This window comes from Muntiacus reevesi, chromosome 9 (assembly GCF_963930625.1).
Source record: "Muntiacus reevesi chromosome 9, mMunRee1.1, whole genome shotgun sequence".
Lineage (NCBI taxonomy): Eukaryota > Metazoa > Chordata > Mammalia > Artiodactyla > Cervidae > Muntiacus > Muntiacus reevesi.
The window spans coordinates 49,560,355-49,579,013 of record NC_089257.1 but is presented as its reverse complement, the minus strand read 5'-3'; the positions used below and the strand labels follow the sequence as shown (position 1 = coordinate 49,579,013).

The following is an 18,659-nucleotide window of genomic DNA, read 5'->3' as shown; positions in this document are numbered from 1 at the left end:
TGCATATATAAAACAAAAGATACAGCTCTAGCTGGGAAAACATTCAAGTTTAAGTTTGAGTTTAAGTTACATTTGAAGTGATTCACAATAGGCTTAATTTAGGAAATATCTATATTCTGTGAATTCTAACAATTATGTAAAACTGCATTTTAATTTGAGGTCCATAACCCTCATATTTACATTTCAGATCACTAAAGATGAGGTCTGATAAAACTATTTGACTGCAAAAGAATCCTTATCACGTTTCATTGAACAGCAAGAAAACACAGGAAAAGTTCTGTTGTTGTATGTGGACAAACATAATAAAAAACAATCTTACTTGAAACATTCACCTCAATATGATTATTCAGGAAATGGGACCTTTGTTTAATTCTTTGGATTATAAATATCTACACCCAGAATTTCTATCAGCAATAAAAAGTAAAACTACTTAAATAAACAAAGTACTTTTAGATCCAAATATCTTCAATCCTAGTTTCTCTGTAATTAAAGCTCAAAAGGATACTCAAATTTCTGATTCTTATCTTTTCTCCTCTCAGAAAAGGGAATTATGTTAATTACTCTTTTCCATATCTCAGAAGGTTTCTAGTGTCAGAAGGAAGGACACTATACTTACACATTTAAAGCATTTAAGAAATAAGTGGAGGTGCTGCCAGCTACATTTGTGGTTATCTTAAAGAAAGCCTATGAGTTAGTAGAGATTCTGAATCAGTAGAGGAGGAGGCAGGCAGGACTTCCACAAGCGTGGTCTCTGGGAACTGGTGGAGGCAGTGGCATGGATAAGCAGAGTGGGTTGGGGGCATGCTTGACAAAAAGCCAAACTGAGGAGTTTAGATTGGGGATGATAAATAGTCTGTGTCCCACTCTAGGTTCTTTCACTTTTTGCCTAACACAGTGTCCTGATGATAACAATGTTTTATAGTAAATTAGCCTTCTGCCATATAAAAAGTGACCTGAAGAAAGAGAGGCTCAATGAAGGTCTGGACAATACTACTGGGTGTGGGGGTAGAGAAAAAACAAGTTGAGCAACATGGGTATCAAAAAATGTAAGTGACATTTTCATATTAAATTAACATTCTCTTTGGTTTTATAACTTGTAGCACTTTCTCAAAAACAATTGTGAAAGGTGCTAAAAGGGCAGGCAAAATGACAATTGGGCGGCAGTATTTATTGAAGAGGAGGACAGGGACAATTGTGGAAGAGAGAGTGAACCGTCCTGGATGGAATGAAGAAGATGACATATCTGGTATGTGAGAACTCATTTTTCCTTCATGAATGAACTTTGTTCTTTTTTCTTATATGAGTAAGAACAAGAGATAAAGACATAGTTGCACTTAAACCTGCCTCTCAAAAACCTAGACCTCATAAGATGGGAGGTACTTAGCAGCTTCTCAGAACTGGGAAAAATTTTTTTTTGTTTTCCAGTATTCCATTGTGCAGATAAGATTCTGTTAAGTTGTATTCCTCCTCAAGACTTTCCAGGTAGCGCTAACGGTAAAGAACCTACCTGCCAATGCAGGAGACATAAGAGATGAGGGTTCATTTCCTGAGTTGAGAAAATCCCCTGGAGAAGGGCCTGGCAACCCACTCCAGTATTCTTGCTTGGAGAATCCCCATGGACAGAGGGGCCTGGCGGGCTACAGTCCATGGGGTTGCAAAGAGTCAGACACGACAAGCAACGTAGCACACACACACTCCTCCTCTACTAAATCCGTGGAGCTAATTGGCCACTGTTATGTGGGTCTCATTAAAGGGAGAAAGAAAGAAATTCCACTGCATAGGAAATTTAGGTATAAAGTAGTCCCCTGTACTTTATTGTTATGGAATAAGAAAATAAGGACATAAATTATTCAAAGTTGAATATTTGGGGTTTTGGTGAGAACATTGTGGGTACTCCTAATCTATATGGGGAATCTAAGATGAAGGCGTTCTTAGATGTTAAGAAAAAATGCTTGTTAATATTTAAAAGAGCAGAACCTGGGAAGCTGAGATAACTCAGTCTGAAAACCAGTAGCAACATTTTTCTGTTCCTTAACCCAATATCAAGTATGCTTATGGGATTAACACTAGAGAGAATCTGATCTAAGAGAGAGGATGCCATTGCATCCTTTTCCTTCTCAGACTCTTCGACTGGATCACCAGTGATTATACAACTACTACTTTTACTGCCACTAATAACAACAGAAAACATTTTAAAGAAAGAAATGACATCTTTAGAGAGATCATTGGCCAAAGGTCTCCATTTTGGTATGTGTATTTACAGGCTTGCCTCCGGGGGCAGTTAAAAGACCATTTATTGGAACCCGGGCTTCTCACAGTCGCATGGAAAGCCATACAAAAATTACTGCTACCCATCACTATTGACTCTTCTAATTTAAAGTTTTTATGATTTCACAGAACAAAAACTTGTTCTATGAAAATTATTCCACCAAAAAACCAAATTATGTAATACTCTTTGCTCTTCTGAAGAGGCCAAAATAAATAAAAGTGATACTTAATGATACATTTGCATTGTGAAGTTCACAAACTAAAGCACAAAAGCTTATATTTATAGGAATAAGCTGGGTTTTTTTCTTCCTTTTAATTGAAGAGAGCTATATCGTTCCCTTTGACATGAGAACTTTGAGTACATTTCTAAAAACTTTGAAAGGTTAATTTGAATTTTCTCATTGTAAAAATAAGTAGGAAAGTGAATTAGGACAGTTTTTAACATGGAATTTTTTTTTTTTTTTTTAGTTAGAACATGCAGTACCAATTAGGAATGTTGTTGTTTTTAATCCTCCCTAAAATACTTGGTTTTTGGGTAAACTCTTCCAACATCTAAAATTTTAAAGGCTTCTGTAACCTGTGATTGCAAAATTGAGGGAGTTTCCCATGTACACCACATCCTCTGACAAAATGTAACTTCCATCAAATATAACTTCTTCATATCGAAGAAAGATCCTTTCCCAGTAGTGAACTTCTGCTTAATTAAAAATTTCTAATGAAAGTTTATGCTCTTTAAAGTTAACTGAAACCTGATGAGTTTGTGTAATGATTATGTTAGAGGTAAGTTTTACTAATAGGTTAGTCTCTCACAAAGTATGAGTGTTTACAGAGTCCTAAATAGAAATCACTCCAGGTGGACATTAAAAATCAAGCCTGACTAACAAAGAAAAATATGGGTAATATATTCAAAATTATATTGTTTTTAGAAATTTTAAGTTACTTTCCCTGACGTTTTGAGTTAGTTGAGCTCCTAATATTTTATTTCGTGACTATTACAGTTTATGTTTGAGTATAATAATGCCTCATAGAAGTTCCGTGATTCAATTTTTGGCATACATAGCACCTCTAGCCCTCATATAAACCTCTCTTGGTTAAAGATGCTCTTTAGAAGGAAGTTTTTAATCCTCTACTTTGAGCTATCTCATTTCTTCAAAACCTGTTTCTGCCGTCAAGTTTCAGATGATAGTGAACTCCCCACGAGTACCACTCTGAAGGCCTCGGAGAAATCTACAATGGAACAGCTAGTAGAAAAAGCTTGTTTCAGAGACTATCAGCGTTTAGGTTTGGGAACCATAAGTGGCAGCTCTTCTCGCTCTAAACCAGAGTACTTTCGAATCACTGCCTCTAACAGGATGTATTCACTCTGCCGGAGGTAAGTCTGTTAGTCTCTCCAAAAGAGACCTTCCTTTATTCCATTTGAGTCTTGAATGGGCTATTTGTATCCATAGCCAAGAGAGAAATAGAGATGCTGGAAAATAGAAGCAGGGTGCCCAGGGGTATGTGTGTTTAAGGGACATTTTTTGTGCAGCATGTCCAAGTGTCTCACTGACATTCTCAGAAGTATAGCTGTATCACTGAACGTGCCTATGTTAGATCAGAAAGTAGACGGTAAAAGTTTTTGTCCACTTTATGAATTTCCCATATTTGTCTTTCTCTTCCCTTTTGCCCCTCTTCTAGCATGCCTGGGATAGCTTGAAGTAGGAATAGAATTTGCCCAGGCAGAGGAGAGATGAAAATATGCTGTAGGTCAAGGGACTGCAAACTTTTTCCTTAAAGGGCCAGATAGTACATATTTTCAACTTCACACAGCATATGTTCTCTTATTGCCGCTACTCAACTCTGCCCCTGAAGCAGCCATAGCCAGTACATAAAGAAATGGGCAAGGCCGGTTTGGGCCCACAGGCCGTAATTTGCTAATCCAAGTGTAGGTCAGGTTTCCTTATGCTATCTAATTAGAATTTTTTCAAGAGATATTACTTAAAGAATGTAAATGAACAAATGTTATTTTTTCTATTATGTCTGCTGCTGTTTTACATGTATCTGTTAAGTCCTATTTCCTGCTTTGTATCTTTTAAAACTACATTTTTACCCTCCACAAGTTTGATCATTTTCAGGTAAGTTCTTTTCTTAGCATGTATAAACTTCTGGTTTGATTATATACAATAACACTGTGAAAGTACTTTGTAGCTTTTAAGTCTTGTACATATTTTAGAAAGTTGTCTTAATGTTACTATTAGTTTCAGCCCTACTGTTCTTGAAGAATTGTAGATATTTCATTTTAAATGACAGTTTAAATGTACAAATACAGATATGAAACTTGAGAAACAAATTGGGAATATAGTTTGACATTTGGGATAAATAAAAATTTCACATTAAGTGCTGAAAGGCTGTGACTTTGTTGAGTATGCAGTAATTTTCCTGATACTCTGTCCTTCTAACTAAATTTTCCTTGTAGTTCAGTGTAAGCAAAGGCATAAGGTGTGATGTCCTGCTATTTGAGAAGCTTGTTATCAAAATCTTATCTGACAGTGAGAAAACAGATGTTATTTATCATTTCACTGTCAGAAACAAAATAAAATCTTAATAGACCATTTATTCTAATGATTATTATAAGGAAATTATGGTGATATATTAAATAACATAAACCCTTAAGCTATTAGAAGGAAATGGAATAATAAAAAATAATCCAAAAGAAGTCAAGAAAGAGAGAAAAGGAATCATGCAGCAGATGGGACAAATAGAAAGCAAATAATAAGATGGCAAATTTAAATTCAGATATATCAGTAATTATGTTACTTATAATATTGATAAATGTTCCAATTAAAAGAAAAAGATAATCAAAATTTTTTAAGCTTTATGCTGCTTTTAAGGGCCATATCTAATATATAAGATTACAAAAAGGTTGAAAGTGAACAGAAAGAATACATCATGCAGAACCACTTTTTTAAAATAAAGCTATTGTCAATATATAAATATTAAAATATATTTTAAAGTAAAATTTTACTAGCAATAAAAAAGATGGTTCATAATGACAAAAGGTTCATTTCATTCAGAATTCATTATGACCAAGTGTAGTTTATTACAAGAATACTAAACTTGCTTAACAATTGAAAATTAATCAGCACAGTTCACCACATTAAAAGAATTACAAACTATTGTAAGTTCATTGTATACGAAAAGCATTTTATAAAGTATAATATATACTTATGAGTTTTTACAAAAAACCTTAAGCAGATTGGAAATACAGGGAGAGCTTCTTAATTTCCTAAGTGTCTAAAAAATATATCCTGCAGCAAAAATTACTTAATGGTAAAGTATTGAAAACTTGTACTCTGAGATCAGGACCAAAATGCCCACTATCACCACTTCTAGTAGTGTTGTACTAGAGGTCTTAGGAAGTACAAAAAGATTAGAAAACTAAATAATAAAAGGAAGATTGAAAGGAAAGAAATAAAACTGCTTTTCACAGATGATCTGATTATACAGATAGAATATTTGAGGGACTCAACTGATTAACTTGTTATATTAAGAAGCAAATTTTCAAGGTTATTATAAAAAATCAGTCATATATATACACCAAAAACAAATAATTAAAAGATGAAATTTTAAATGATGTTATTTTGATACTTTTAAAGTAGCACTAAAAAACATTATTAAACAGTTGGGACTAAATCTAATAGAAGATGTATAAAATCTCTACATGGTACAGTCAAAACAGTATTAAGGATCGCAAATAAATAGATATTTAATGTTCTTGGACTAGAATATTCAGTACTCTAAAGCTGTGATTTCTCCAGACATTGACCTATAGAGTCAATACAATCCCAATCAAAATCCCAGCAAAGTGTAGAAATTGAAAAGATGATTCTAAGAGTTACATTAAAATGCAAAAGGCCAGAAGTAGCAGGATCGTCTTATAGAATAATATAACAGGATATCAAGACTTTATATAAAGTTACAGTAAGGCAGTATGGAATGTTCACAGGAATAGACAAGTAGACTACTGGAGCAGAATAGGGAATATAGAAGAATCTCAACATATGAGAACACTTGGCTTAAGATAAAGATAATGTTTAAAAACAGTAGATAAAAGATATTTTTTCAATATATGGTGCTGGATATCTATACAAGGAAAAAATTAATTTTAACCTCTACCTTACACTGCATAGGCAAAAATCAGTCCCCACTGATCTGTAGAGCTACATGAAAAAGGTTAAAATTTTAAATAAAGCTTCTAGAAGATATTTCTTAAGACAGGAAAAACACTATCCATAAAGTAAAAGATTGATAAATTAAGAAGTTTTATATATCAGAAGACATCATTAGGGGAATAAAAAGGCAATAACCAAAGGCAGAGGATGTCCTCCTTTGTGAAGACATCCTAGTGGGCAATAAATATCTAAAAAGATGCTTATGTCACTCTTGGCATAACTGATGCCATCGGGCCCTAACAGTTTCTCCTGGCTTTTCGCTGACCCTGCCCAACACTGTACTATCCAGTGAATCACTTCTCTGTCATCAAGAGCTTTGTAGTCAATAGATATTGTTCAATGCTTATTAGGACCAGGTAGTCTGTATGCTCTGTTAGTTCCCAAACAATGATGAAAACCTTCCCTGAAGTATTCCCAGGGCCCTTGAGACTAGTGACCTATTGTTCTTAACTTGGGAATGCACATCCTGTTTCCAACCACCTACCACCATACCCTAGGTTGACTATAAAACTGTCCTGTGGCCCCTCAATGGCTCAGAGTACAGTAGTGAATGTTTCCTGATCATTATCCACTGATAGATCCCACCCTCTGAGTAAGTTACCCTCTAATGAACTGATCCATTTTGTTATTTTATACATATATATTTATGTAATATTTACTTATGGAGCTGCCTGCCTCATGCTTTACTCTCAAGATGCCTTCTCAATTTGGTAGGCACCTTTAGTTCCCTCCATCTTCCACCAGTGCTTATCTTATTAGTCTTCAGATAAATACAAATTAAAGTCCCATTGAGACAACTTCATACCTGCAAAAATGGCTATAATTTAAAAGACCAACAGTACACAATGCTAGTAAAAAATGTTGAGCAAGTAGAACTCTTTATGGCTAGTGTAACTGTAAATTGGTTAAACAACTTTATAAAGTTCCCTGGCAGCATCTATTACACTCCTAGACATGGACTGAACATGTACACAATCTGTTATGTATTTCTTGGAAAGTCTACTCCATCCGGGAAAGCATATATACTCCCAAAAAACAACTACAAAAATGTTCATGGCAACATGTTTCTTATATAGTCAAAAACTAGAAAAGCTACAAGAATGTTCATGGCAACTTGTTTCTTGTATAGTCAAAAACTAGAAACTACTCAAAATCAACAATAAAAGGATTAGATAAATAATATAGTCACATAGTGGGATAATATACAGCAACAGTCCCCTACCTTTTTGGCAACTGGGACCAGTTTCATGGGCCTGCAGGGGGAGGTGGGTGTGGGAGTTTAGGATGGTCCAAGCACATTGCATTTATTATGTGCTCTGTTTCTTATCTTATGCCACCTCTGATCTGAGAGGAGGCACTGATCTATGGCCCAGAGGTTGGGGACCCCAGCTCTACAACAGCGAAAATGAACAGACTACGGTTGCATGCAATAGCATGGATGGGTCTCATAAACATACTGTTGAGAAAAAGAAGCCAGACACAAAAAAATAAATTCTACTTGTTCCTTTTTTGTAAAACTAAAAAAACAGGCAAAACTCATCCATGTTGTTAGCAGTCAAGGATATGTTTAGTGATAATCTTTGGAGGAGGAAAAGGGAGAAACACTGTTTGGGAGGTGACACGAGGGGTTTTTTGGATGCTGGTAATGGTCCATTTCTTGACCTAGGTGCTAATGATATGAATTTCTTTTTGTGTTCATTCATGTATGTTTCAGGCCATTTGTGTATGTGTTATTCTTTGATTAGAAGTTTCCACCTTCCAGAGTGAGTTGTTGCTCAGTTGTGTCTGACTCTTTGTGACCCCATTGACTACAGTCCATGGAATTCTCCAGGCCAGAATACTGGAGTGGTTAGCTTTTCCCTTCTCCAGAGGATCTTCCCAACCCAGGGATCAAACCCAGGTCTCCCGCATTGCTGGCAGATTCTTTACCAGCTGAGCCACAAGAGAAACCCAAGAATACTGGGGTGGGTAGCCTATCCCTTCTCCAGCAGATCTTCCTGACCCAGGAATCGAACCAGGGTCTCCTGCATTGCAGGTGGATTCTTTTACCAACTGAGCTATGAGGGAAGCCCTAAAAGTTTTCACAGCAGCCCAGTCTACCTCAAGGCTTCCTCTGGTACCCATGGCTGGTGGCTCTAAGTAGTGGTAGTAAAATAGGGTGGGTGGCAGGATAAATGGATATATCTTTCATGCTAAGTGACACTGGTCCTGAGAGTAGCCTCTGCTGGCCTTCAGGCTCTACACTTTTTACCCTAGTACCAGTGGTTATCCAGCCGTCACTCAGGCCCATGCGTGGGACCAGGAAAGTCTTAGATCCTGTGTGTAGCAGAGCATGGTCTGTGGTGCTAATGCCAAGGAAGGAAGGGACGGGGGAATGGGGTAGAGGAGTGTGTTGGTTCTTTCCCAGTTACTGAAACAGTACCAAAAGCTGTTAAGCATTACTCTCTTATCTAATACACAAAATCACTATGGTATCTAGAACCAGAAGGGGCAATAAACAGATACTAAAGTGGAGTTAGAAGGAGAAAGCCTTTGCTGTACATTTGAAACTAACACAAAATTGTAAATCAACTGTACTGCAATTTAAAAAAGAAAAGAAACATAGGACCCTAATAATGGAACTGCTTTTCAAGTCTTCATGAATGATTATGTCTACAGCTATGACACTTTTTCAGTTTGTGGTATTAGAAAAAGACAGCCTGTAAACCTGAAGCACAAAAGTGCTAGGCTTTCAGAATGCTTCCAGGGAATCTCTGGGTAAATGAGAGAAGTAAAATTGGCATTCACTAATCACTGAAGGCTATATGACCATACACTGGGTTTGATTTATAACAAGATAAAGGATTAAAAGTTCTGGAAGTGATTGATTGCACAGTATTGTGACAATGTCAGTGATTTGTGGACTGAAAATGGTTAACATGTTAAGTTTCATGTTAGATACAGTTTACCATAATTCTAAAAAAAAATCACACACACACAAAAGACATGGGATTAGAGGTTAGGAGGTTATTAACAAGGAATCTCTTTAATATTTCTAAATAAACTAAAGAACTGCTTTGAAGGCTGCCTGTCTTCTTGTACTTATCTATAAAAACAAGATAAATAAGTTTTTATCTATCTTGTCTGTTTTTAATTGTCCCAGCATCATATCCTGTAACTTTATGAGCTAATCTTTTTTTTAAATTATCAACATGTAATGTTAATAAAATATTTACACTCACTTGACATTTGAACATATTGTTTTCATACCAAAAGTCATTTGGTTTTGATTTTTAATCCTTTCACCATCTCTGGCATTCTAAATGTTAGTGTACTTTATCCTCTGTTGTCTTTTCAGTAATCCAAGGAGTTGACAGTTTGATTTGTCATTCTCATAAAGTTGACATTAATACATTAATCTTGCAATCTTTATTCAAGTTGTATATAAGGCAAGGGAAATCTTGTTTAATGGAGGCCTTTTTAATAATTCTGCATGACATTTTTAATTTTTACACTTAATGTTACTCAGCAAAAGTTTGCAGTATCATTGAAGAAGGCTTATTTTAAAAAAGAAAAGGTTAGTAGATGAATTAGTTGTTTTCACTGTCTAGGCCTTTTCTTCTCAACCCCTAAAGAACTGAATTGTTTCATGTTTGAAATATATGTCTTATCTCTCCACCAATGTTTCTGAGTCTTCGAAAATTACTGTGAACTTATGAAATTCATATTCTTGTATTCTTTCTCTCCCCATTTCTTTTTTCTTCTCCTCCCCCCACCCTGCCTTACCCACCTAAATCATTCTGTTTCTCCTTTCCATCTCCCTGAAGCTATCCTGGCCTTTTAGTTGTACCTCAAGCTGTACAGGACAATAGTTTACCAAGAGTAGCCCGCTGCTATCGACATAATCGCTTGCCTGTTGTATGTTGGAGAAACTCAAGAAGCAGTACCCTGCTCCTCCGATCTGGAGGATTCCATGGGAAGGGAGTGGTTGGCCTTTTCAAGTCTCAGAACTCCCCTCAGGCAGGTAAGCAACTCTCTACAGCACTATTCTGATCCTTCCACTTCTGGGTATTCTAAAAATTAAGGAAGTAAACTCCACGAATGCTAGTTGTACCCTTTCCATCAAGCCTCTCACACGTGGACTTTACCAGTGTGCTGTGTACAGTCTGTACCGTTTAAGAGCAGGAGTTGACAGTGTGGGGTTCTGCCTTGAGTTTGACATCTTGCTTAATATGTCTGTCTATATTTGAATTTTAATAGAAATTAACATAGTAAAGTCTTTGGTTCTAGGCTGTTTTCATTTCAGCAAACCAGAGTATCCACAAATGGAAACAGATAATAATAATTGTTTTCTTTTGGGGGGGGAAGCATTCAGATATATTTAATAGCTTCAGAAGTAAATAGATATTCTGTCCTATGTGATATAAGACATCCTATCTCTTTCCTACATGTCACATGCACACACACACACACATAAAAGTCAGCAACCTACTGACCAAAATCCTGGCTTTGAAGCACTCAAACGGAAAGGTTTTTAGGAAGCTAGGGGCTGGTCAACGTAAGAAAAAGCGTACCCTAAGTGCGGTGCCCTTTCTCTGAGGACACTTCTGAGCACTGCGTTTGAGGTCTGCAGTCAGTCAGGAGCGATATTTTGTTAACCTTTCTCATAACCTCTAGCTTAAAACAGATGCTCAAAAAATTTAACCAAGGACCTCTCAGATACCAGATTCAATTTAGGAATGACTTCCCTCTTTGGAAATGAGCAAACTCTCAAGTTAAGTGGTTCAGTAGGTAGAACCATATGTTTTCTTTATTCTCATCCATTCCTTCCTGAAAGTTCAAAGTTGGCCAGCATGTCTTTGATCATTCAGTTGACTGAGGACATTATACACACAGTGCTATATTATTAGCTTCCCTTATGACTCAGACAGTGAAAAATCAGCCTGCAATGCAAGAGACCGAGGTTTGATCCCTGGGTCGTGAAGATCCCCTGGAGAAGGGAATGGCAACCCACTCCAATATTCTTGCCTGGAGAATCCCATGGACAGAGGAGCCTGGTGGGCTATATTGTTCTTGTTATTCCACTTGGCATGGAGTCTCAACATATGTATATTGAAGGCGGTTGATTTTTAACTTTTTCTGCCCTAAGGAATCTTCTCAAGCCAATAATGGGGATGATAGAACATAGCATATGTAGATCACATAAAGTGAGTGAATAATCTCAGGAGTGTTATTATGAGCATATCACTGAACTTTTAGTTGGAAAACTTGAAATTGTCTTATTCCACTCATTTCTGATTTTTCAGTATAATATAAATTTATTGTTTTTCATTGTTTTTGAACTCACATTTGCTCACATTTTAATGTCTTTGAAATGGGAATGTGACTTACAGTTCTTGTGATCAGAAAGAACTGTGTCTTGGCTTAAATGGCAGTTATTTAATTCTCATTAAATAAAATAGTAGTGCATCTTATAATTAATGGCATTTTAGAGTTTATAAAATATGATGGCACTTTAAAGTTGATAAAATATAAGATAGTAATGCTAATTATTTATTTCCTAGTCATGTTGTAAGAAAATTTGTTATTATCTGTTCTAGTCAGTCCCCTCCCAATACCACTTTAGAGTACCTGGGCCATTTTCTGTGATTCTGTTTTATTCCACGCAAGCCAGGCTCAGACTCGCTCCAACCAGAATTGCTCTCACTGTTGTTTCCATCTGTGCGTACTTTCTGATCCTGTTTTAGAAGGACCAGGGAATTGAGCAGTAGCTGCTCCTATGTCCTCCTCTTCCTGCACTCTTCCCACAACAACCCACTACAAGTTCATGTTCCCTGTTAGGCCAATGTGACAGAATTGGAATACAGTTACTGGTATTGGGAAGTCTCACTTCTGCTCATTCTGGGATGCTGAGGGAATCCACTCCATTCTCTGCTCCAGAACAGAAGCATGGGTCATTAAGGAAGTGTTGTCTTTTGTGAATCTTTATTTTGAGTTGGTTGGATAGTGAAAAACTATACCTGTACTTGGGAGGACAACTGTGTGCTGGCTTTTCAGGCCTGGGCTCTTTCAGGGAGGATGATGAGGCAATCTGGAAGTAGATGTTGGTAAAACCATTATCATCAGAGGATTAGCCATTTAAGTTTGGAGTTTTAAGTGGGGCTGGTTTCTATATTTGGGTGTGGTAACTGGAAGACCATATATAGAAGGAATAAGCATATGTATATAGAGAGAGCCTGTTTTATTAATATAGAAATGGTTTTACTTAATATCTTTTCCTTTTATAGCTCCTACCTCCTCTTTAGAATCTTCCAGTAGCATAGAACAAGAAAAGTACTTGCAAGCATTACTGAGCGCAGTTTCTGTCCATCAGAAACTCAGTGGCAATAACCCTCTTACTGTCAGGCCAACACTTGCTCTGTCTCCAGGTAAGATTTAACATAATGCGTTTCTTTTTGACAACTGCGAAAGGTCACGTTCATTCCTCTGTTAGCCTCTTTAGTTATTCGCATTGTTCCGTCAACACGACCCCTTAATGTTTTACGTTATGGTGCTCTAACTTCAGCTTTTATCAGGGTACCACTATAAATTTCTAGTAAATAGTAACCAAATTTAGAGATTCAGTTAGTTCCTTTTAAAAAGAGTAGTAGGAGAGGTGGTAGGAAATACAGTGATGTGAGTTTTTTTTTCCCTGAAATCTGTTTTACACAAAGTTTAAAATATCAGTATTGGAGTTGAATATGTAAGTTGAACATGTTTATTGAATGTATATTTATTAAAATCATCATGTATAAGTTTGAAATTCCTGAAATTTCTGTGGCCTTTTATGATTTGCAGTACAGTTTGTTTTCACTAGATTTGGATGAAGCCATTAAGACTTGTACTAATATTCTGTTTCAGTTATCATGTGATGGAACCCCAAAGGGTTCATGTAGAGGTAACCCTAATGTGTTAGACACAGGAGCATGTGACTTGAGAAGTTGGTCTCCTTGGCTTAATCAGCTATTTGAATTAGCTCAACATAAGCAGAAAGTGGCTTTTCTTGTAAAGTAACACCATGCATGCCTTGCTTCATTTATCATTCAATTCTCTGATTGCACTTGCCAAACCTAACTCTATAATCTTGCAGATGTGTGTATCTCTGAGGAAATAGTAACAGTGCCTTGTTATCTCTATTAAAGCTTTGGGTACTTAAAAAGTACAATGTTTGGCAGCAATTAGACATGCTACACATGAAGATAACTTTTTGTCATTTGAGTAATGTTAACCCCAACGACATGGTTTTTGTTCTTTTTGGCTGACTTTAGGGACTGAAAGGAGGACTTCAAGAATGTCCACTGTGCTTAAGCAGGTAGTGCCAGGACATTTGGATGTAAACCCATCCAATAGCTTTGCTCGAGGAGGTTAGTAAGACTGATTTTATAACTGAGCCCTGATACAACCTTAAAAGCAGAAAATTTTTTTCTAGATAGTGATACTTTAAATCAACTAATGATGATTAAATTTATTTTTAATCACCCCTTTTGAAATGAGTGATCAAATGTATTACTAGCATGGTGACAGATGAGTTTAGCCTCATGGAACAAGAGGTATAATAATTGCTGAAATCTTACATACTGATGCGTTTGGGAGCACTGGATGGGGAGGGGAGCAGAGCATGTCTAAATGGTGACTCAGCCCTGGCAGCATTCCATGATGCTTCAAGTATGCAGGGTAGAAAGGCTGAGCACAGAAGCATAAACAGCTAGGGAGATGTGAGCCCAGACTCAAAGGCTGTGCCTCCAATGCCTGTTATTTTTACTCTTGTTCTCTGAAGTGCTAGTTTGAGGAGTAAGAGACAGTAGTTCAGAATCAACATAAAGACTCTATTTTACAAAATTCACTTGTTTCCCTTTTGAAAACCAAGATTATTATGCACATCTCCTGACAATCATACTGATTCTTTAGGTACTTTTTTTTCCTTCTTCATCAAAACTTTCTGTGATTGCATAGTTTCCTAAGAGCTTTCACCCTTCAGTTATCTTCCTAATCAGACCTTAACATCATTGTATTAGTTTGTTCGGGCTACTGCAACAAAACGCCACACACTGTGTGGCTTCAACAACTATTGTCTGGAAGCTAGACTTTCAGAGTCAAGATGTTATCAGGGTTGTCTTCTTCTGAGGGCCATGAGGAATAATCTGTTCTGTGCCTTTCCCCTAGCTTCTGATGGTTTGCTGGCAATTTTTGGCATCCCTTAGCTTGTAGAAGCATCAGCCATATCTCTGCCTTCATCTTTACATGACATCCCTGTGCGCCTGTCTCCAAATTTCCCCTTTTTCAAGGACACCAATCACACTGAATTAGGGGCCCACCCCACTGAAGTGTGACCTCATCTTAACTAATTACGTCTGCAGTGACCCTATTTCTAAATGAGGTCACATTTTCTGAGGTGCTAGGGGTTAGGATGACAACAGAAGAATTTTGAAGGGGTGGGAGGCACACAGTTTGACCCATAACAATTATATGTAGTTTTTTCCTGAACTTTTAAAATACTTGTTGTTTTAAAGTTGTAAGATACAATCTTCAGTATTCTCATCATTTCTTTCTTGGTGAGTTTGAACTAAAAGATAGTACAGTGTATTTCTCCTAAGGTTTCTGGTATTTCTGTTGCCAGGAACTGCTGTCGGGATTTGATTCAAAGCTGCAGTTCTCTTATTTCTTTATTTGCCATCTGAAAGCTTATATTAGCAGGCATGTCAGCACCTTTTCCCTTTAACTTTTAGTAGAATGCAACTTCTTGCGTCTGTCTAGTTGAAACCCTCCCATCCCCACCCTACTCTTGATTTTTGTCTTTGTAAACTTCATCAACAGCACATTATCTATTCCTCCACTTGGCCAGGTGACCTGTAGTATAAATTTTAGGTATAAAACTGTCTCTGTTTCTGTGTTGGTACCTAAGGCTCAAGGATGTTCACCAATATGTTTCAACTACAGTATCTTTTCTTTTTTTATATTGGCCGCAGACTCATGGCTTTTTTTATGCAAGGGAATTCCCACTAGTGGTTACATTCTAATCATGGGTCCTTTCTTTGCTATTCTCAAATGTACCTGGAAAGCTGTATTTACATCTTTGGGTTAAACTCTATTTGTTTGTGACTCTTTCTATGCATAATGAGGCCATAATTATTATGATCCGCTTCCCAAATATTTTCTCCTAAAAATTACTGTAAACTTGATGTGTTTCCTTATGACAGATTTTTTGCTCCTAAGCAGCTCTATCTCTTAATTCTTCTTTCCCAAAGCCTCCACATCTCCCAAGGTCCCAGTGATTAACTGGAAGATGAAATGTGGCCGCTTCCTGACACCTTAAACTTCTGTGTCCCTCGAGTTGCTTTCCTTTGCCTTTTCTGATAGCATCATCCCTCCTCATATAGAGCAGCAGGAATGGACTGGGACAAGCTTGGGAAATCTCAGAAGATTTCCTGTTAACATGAATATGGCAGGCAGACTTACACTCAGATTGGCCAGGGCATGACTACATGTAGACACTTGCATGCCTTGCCATTAGTTCATTTCCTTGTTCCCATCCTCAAGTATAGAGTCTTCATTTTTCAGAGAGCTAGGTACCACTTCACCAGCAGTTCCTCATTTACCTTATGTGGAAAGAGCCTCCTATCTTGAAATCTCCCTACCAACATTCTCCTTTTGTCTATTTTCACTGTTTTTCCATTCCTTTTCATTGTCATAGAATCTTCGTTCCTGGTTTCCTTCTTATGCTCTCTCCTCTGTGCCTCTTACCTACCCTGATGAATGAGGGTTTAGACTGACCTCCACTTTCTCCTTCACCCTTTTGCAATCAGGGTGGTCACTTAGCATTGAGTATGCATGTTGAAGAGTTCCTAAGATGGGAGAAGCAACCTTTTTGATGCAAGAACCAGTTAAGAATAAATGAAGATGTGAATAGATAACATTGCTTTTCATTTAAAATGACAGTAGGTTTTGTGCCCTATGAGCCAAATGAAGATATTTGCAACTTGGATAAATTATCTTGTGTAGAAAAATGCCATGAGAAAATCTGCCTCTTAAACATAAAAATGAATTCAGTTCAGTCGCTCAGTTGTGTCCGACTCTTTCTGACCCCATGAATCGCAGCACACCAGGCCTCCCTGTCCATCACCAACTCCCAGAGTTTACTCAAACTCATGCCCATCGAATCGGTGATGCCATCCAGCCATCTCATCCTCTGTTGTCCCCTTCTCCTCTTGCCCCCAATCCCTCCCAGCATCAGGGTCTTTTCCAATGAGTCAACCCTTCGCATGAGGTGGCCAAAGTATTGGAGTTTCAGCTTCAGCATCAGTCCCTCCAATGAACACCCAGGACTGATCTTCAGGATGGACTGGTTGGATCTCCTTGCAGTCCAAGGGATTCTCAAGAGCCTCTTCTCCAACACCACAGTTCAAAAACATCAATTTTTCGGCGCTCAGCTTTCTTCACAGTCCAACTCTCACATCCATACACGACCACTGGAAAAACCATAGCCTTAACCAGACGGACCTTTGTTGGCAAAGTAATGTCTCTGCTTTTTAATATGCTATCTAGGTTGGTCATAACTTTCCTTCCAAGGAGTAAGCATCTTTTAATTTTCATGGCTGTCACCATCCTCAGTGATTTGGAGCCCAAAAAAATAAAATCTGACATTGTTTCCACTGTCTCCCCATCTATTTCCTATGAGGTGATGGGACCAGATGCCATGATCTCAGGACCACAGTAGTGTCTAACTCAGTGAAACTAAGCCATGCCGTGTGGGGCCACCGAAGACGGTCGGGTCATGGTGGAGAGGTCTGACAGAATGTGATCCACTGGAGAAGGGAATGACAAATCACTTCAGTATTCTTGCCTTGAGAACCCCATGAACAGTATGAGACGGCAAAGTGATAGGATACTGAAAGAAGAACTCCCCAGGTCGGTAGGTGCCCAATATGCTACTGGAGATCAGTGGAGAAATAACTCCAGAAAGAATGAAGGGATGGAGCCAAAGCAAAAACAATACCCAGTTGTGGATGGGACTGGTGATAGAAGCAAGGTCCAATGCTGTAAAGAGCAATATTGCATAGGAACCTGGAATGTTAGGTCCATGAATCAAGGCAAATTGGAAGTGGTCAAACAGGAGATGGCAAGAGTGAATGTCGACATTCTAGGAATCAGTGAACTAAAATGGATAGGAATGGGTGAATTTAACTCAGTTGACCATTATATCTACTACTGTGGGCAGGAATCCCTTAGAAGAAATGGAGTAGCCATCATAGTCAACAAAAGAGTCTGAAATGCAGTACTTGGATGCAATCTCAAAAATGACAGAATGATCTCTGTTCGTTTCCAAGGCAAACCATTCAATATCATGGTAATCCAAGCCTATGCCCCAACTAGTAATGCTGAAGAAACTGAAGTTGAACGGTTCTATGAAGACCTACAAGACCTTTTAGAACTAACACCCAAAAAAGATGTCCTTTTTATTATAGGGGACTGGAATGCAAAAGTAGGAAGTCAAGAAACACCTGGAATAACAGGCAAATTTGGCCTTGGAGTACAGAATGAAGCAGGGCAAAGGCTAATAGAGTTTTGCCAAGAGAATGCACTGGTTATAGCAAACACCCTCTTCCAACAACAGAAGAGAAGACTCTACACATGGACATCACCAGATGGTCAACACCGAAATCAGATTGATTATATTCTTTGCAGCCAAAGATGGAGAAGCTCTATACAGTCAGCAAAAACAAGACCAGGAGCTGACTGTGGCTCAGATCATGAACTCCTTACTGCCAAATTCAGATTTAAATTGAAGAAAGTAGGGAAAACCACTAGCCCATTCAGGTATGATCTAAGTCAAATCCCTTATGACTATACAGTGGAAGTGAGAAATAGATTTAAAGGACTAGATCTGATAGCAGAGAGCCTGATGAACTATGGATGGAGGTTCGTGACATTGTACAGGAGACAGGGATAAAGACCATCCCATGGAAAAGAAAAATGAAATAACTGGGTGTATTTGAGAAGTAGCCACATGGAGGAAAATTTTTAAATTTTTCCTCCTTTACATTTCCACAGACTTTAAGTTCCTCAGCAGTGTTATTTTATCCTTGAAATAGCCTTCAGGACAGGTGTTTCAAGAGACTTTGAGAGATGACATGACCTAGCCAAGATCACTTAGCAAATAAGAGC

The 18,659-nt window shown here is 37.6% G+C and overlaps 1 protein-coding gene across 3 annotated transcripts in view; it reads left to right on the top strand.

Annotated features, from left to right (window-relative positions):
* Positions 1-18,659, top strand: part of SBF2 (SET binding factor 2) — a 481,299-nt gene that overhangs the window by 414,774 nt on the left and 47,866 nt on the right. For 2 of the 3 annotated variants that reach the window (XM_065944986.1, XM_065944984.1), the window contains 5 exons: positions 1,101-1,246; positions 3,442-3,640; positions 10,286-10,482; positions 12,746-12,886; positions 13,766-13,861. In XM_065944986.1, coding sequence (XP_065801058.1) covers positions 1,101-1,246; positions 3,442-3,640; positions 10,286-10,482; positions 12,746-12,886; positions 13,766-13,861 — 779 coding nt within the window. The remainder of the gene's footprint in view (positions 1-1,100; positions 1,247-3,441; positions 3,641-10,285; positions 10,483-12,745; positions 12,887-13,765; positions 13,862-18,659) is intronic. The other variant, XM_065944985.1, reaches the window with a different exon arrangement.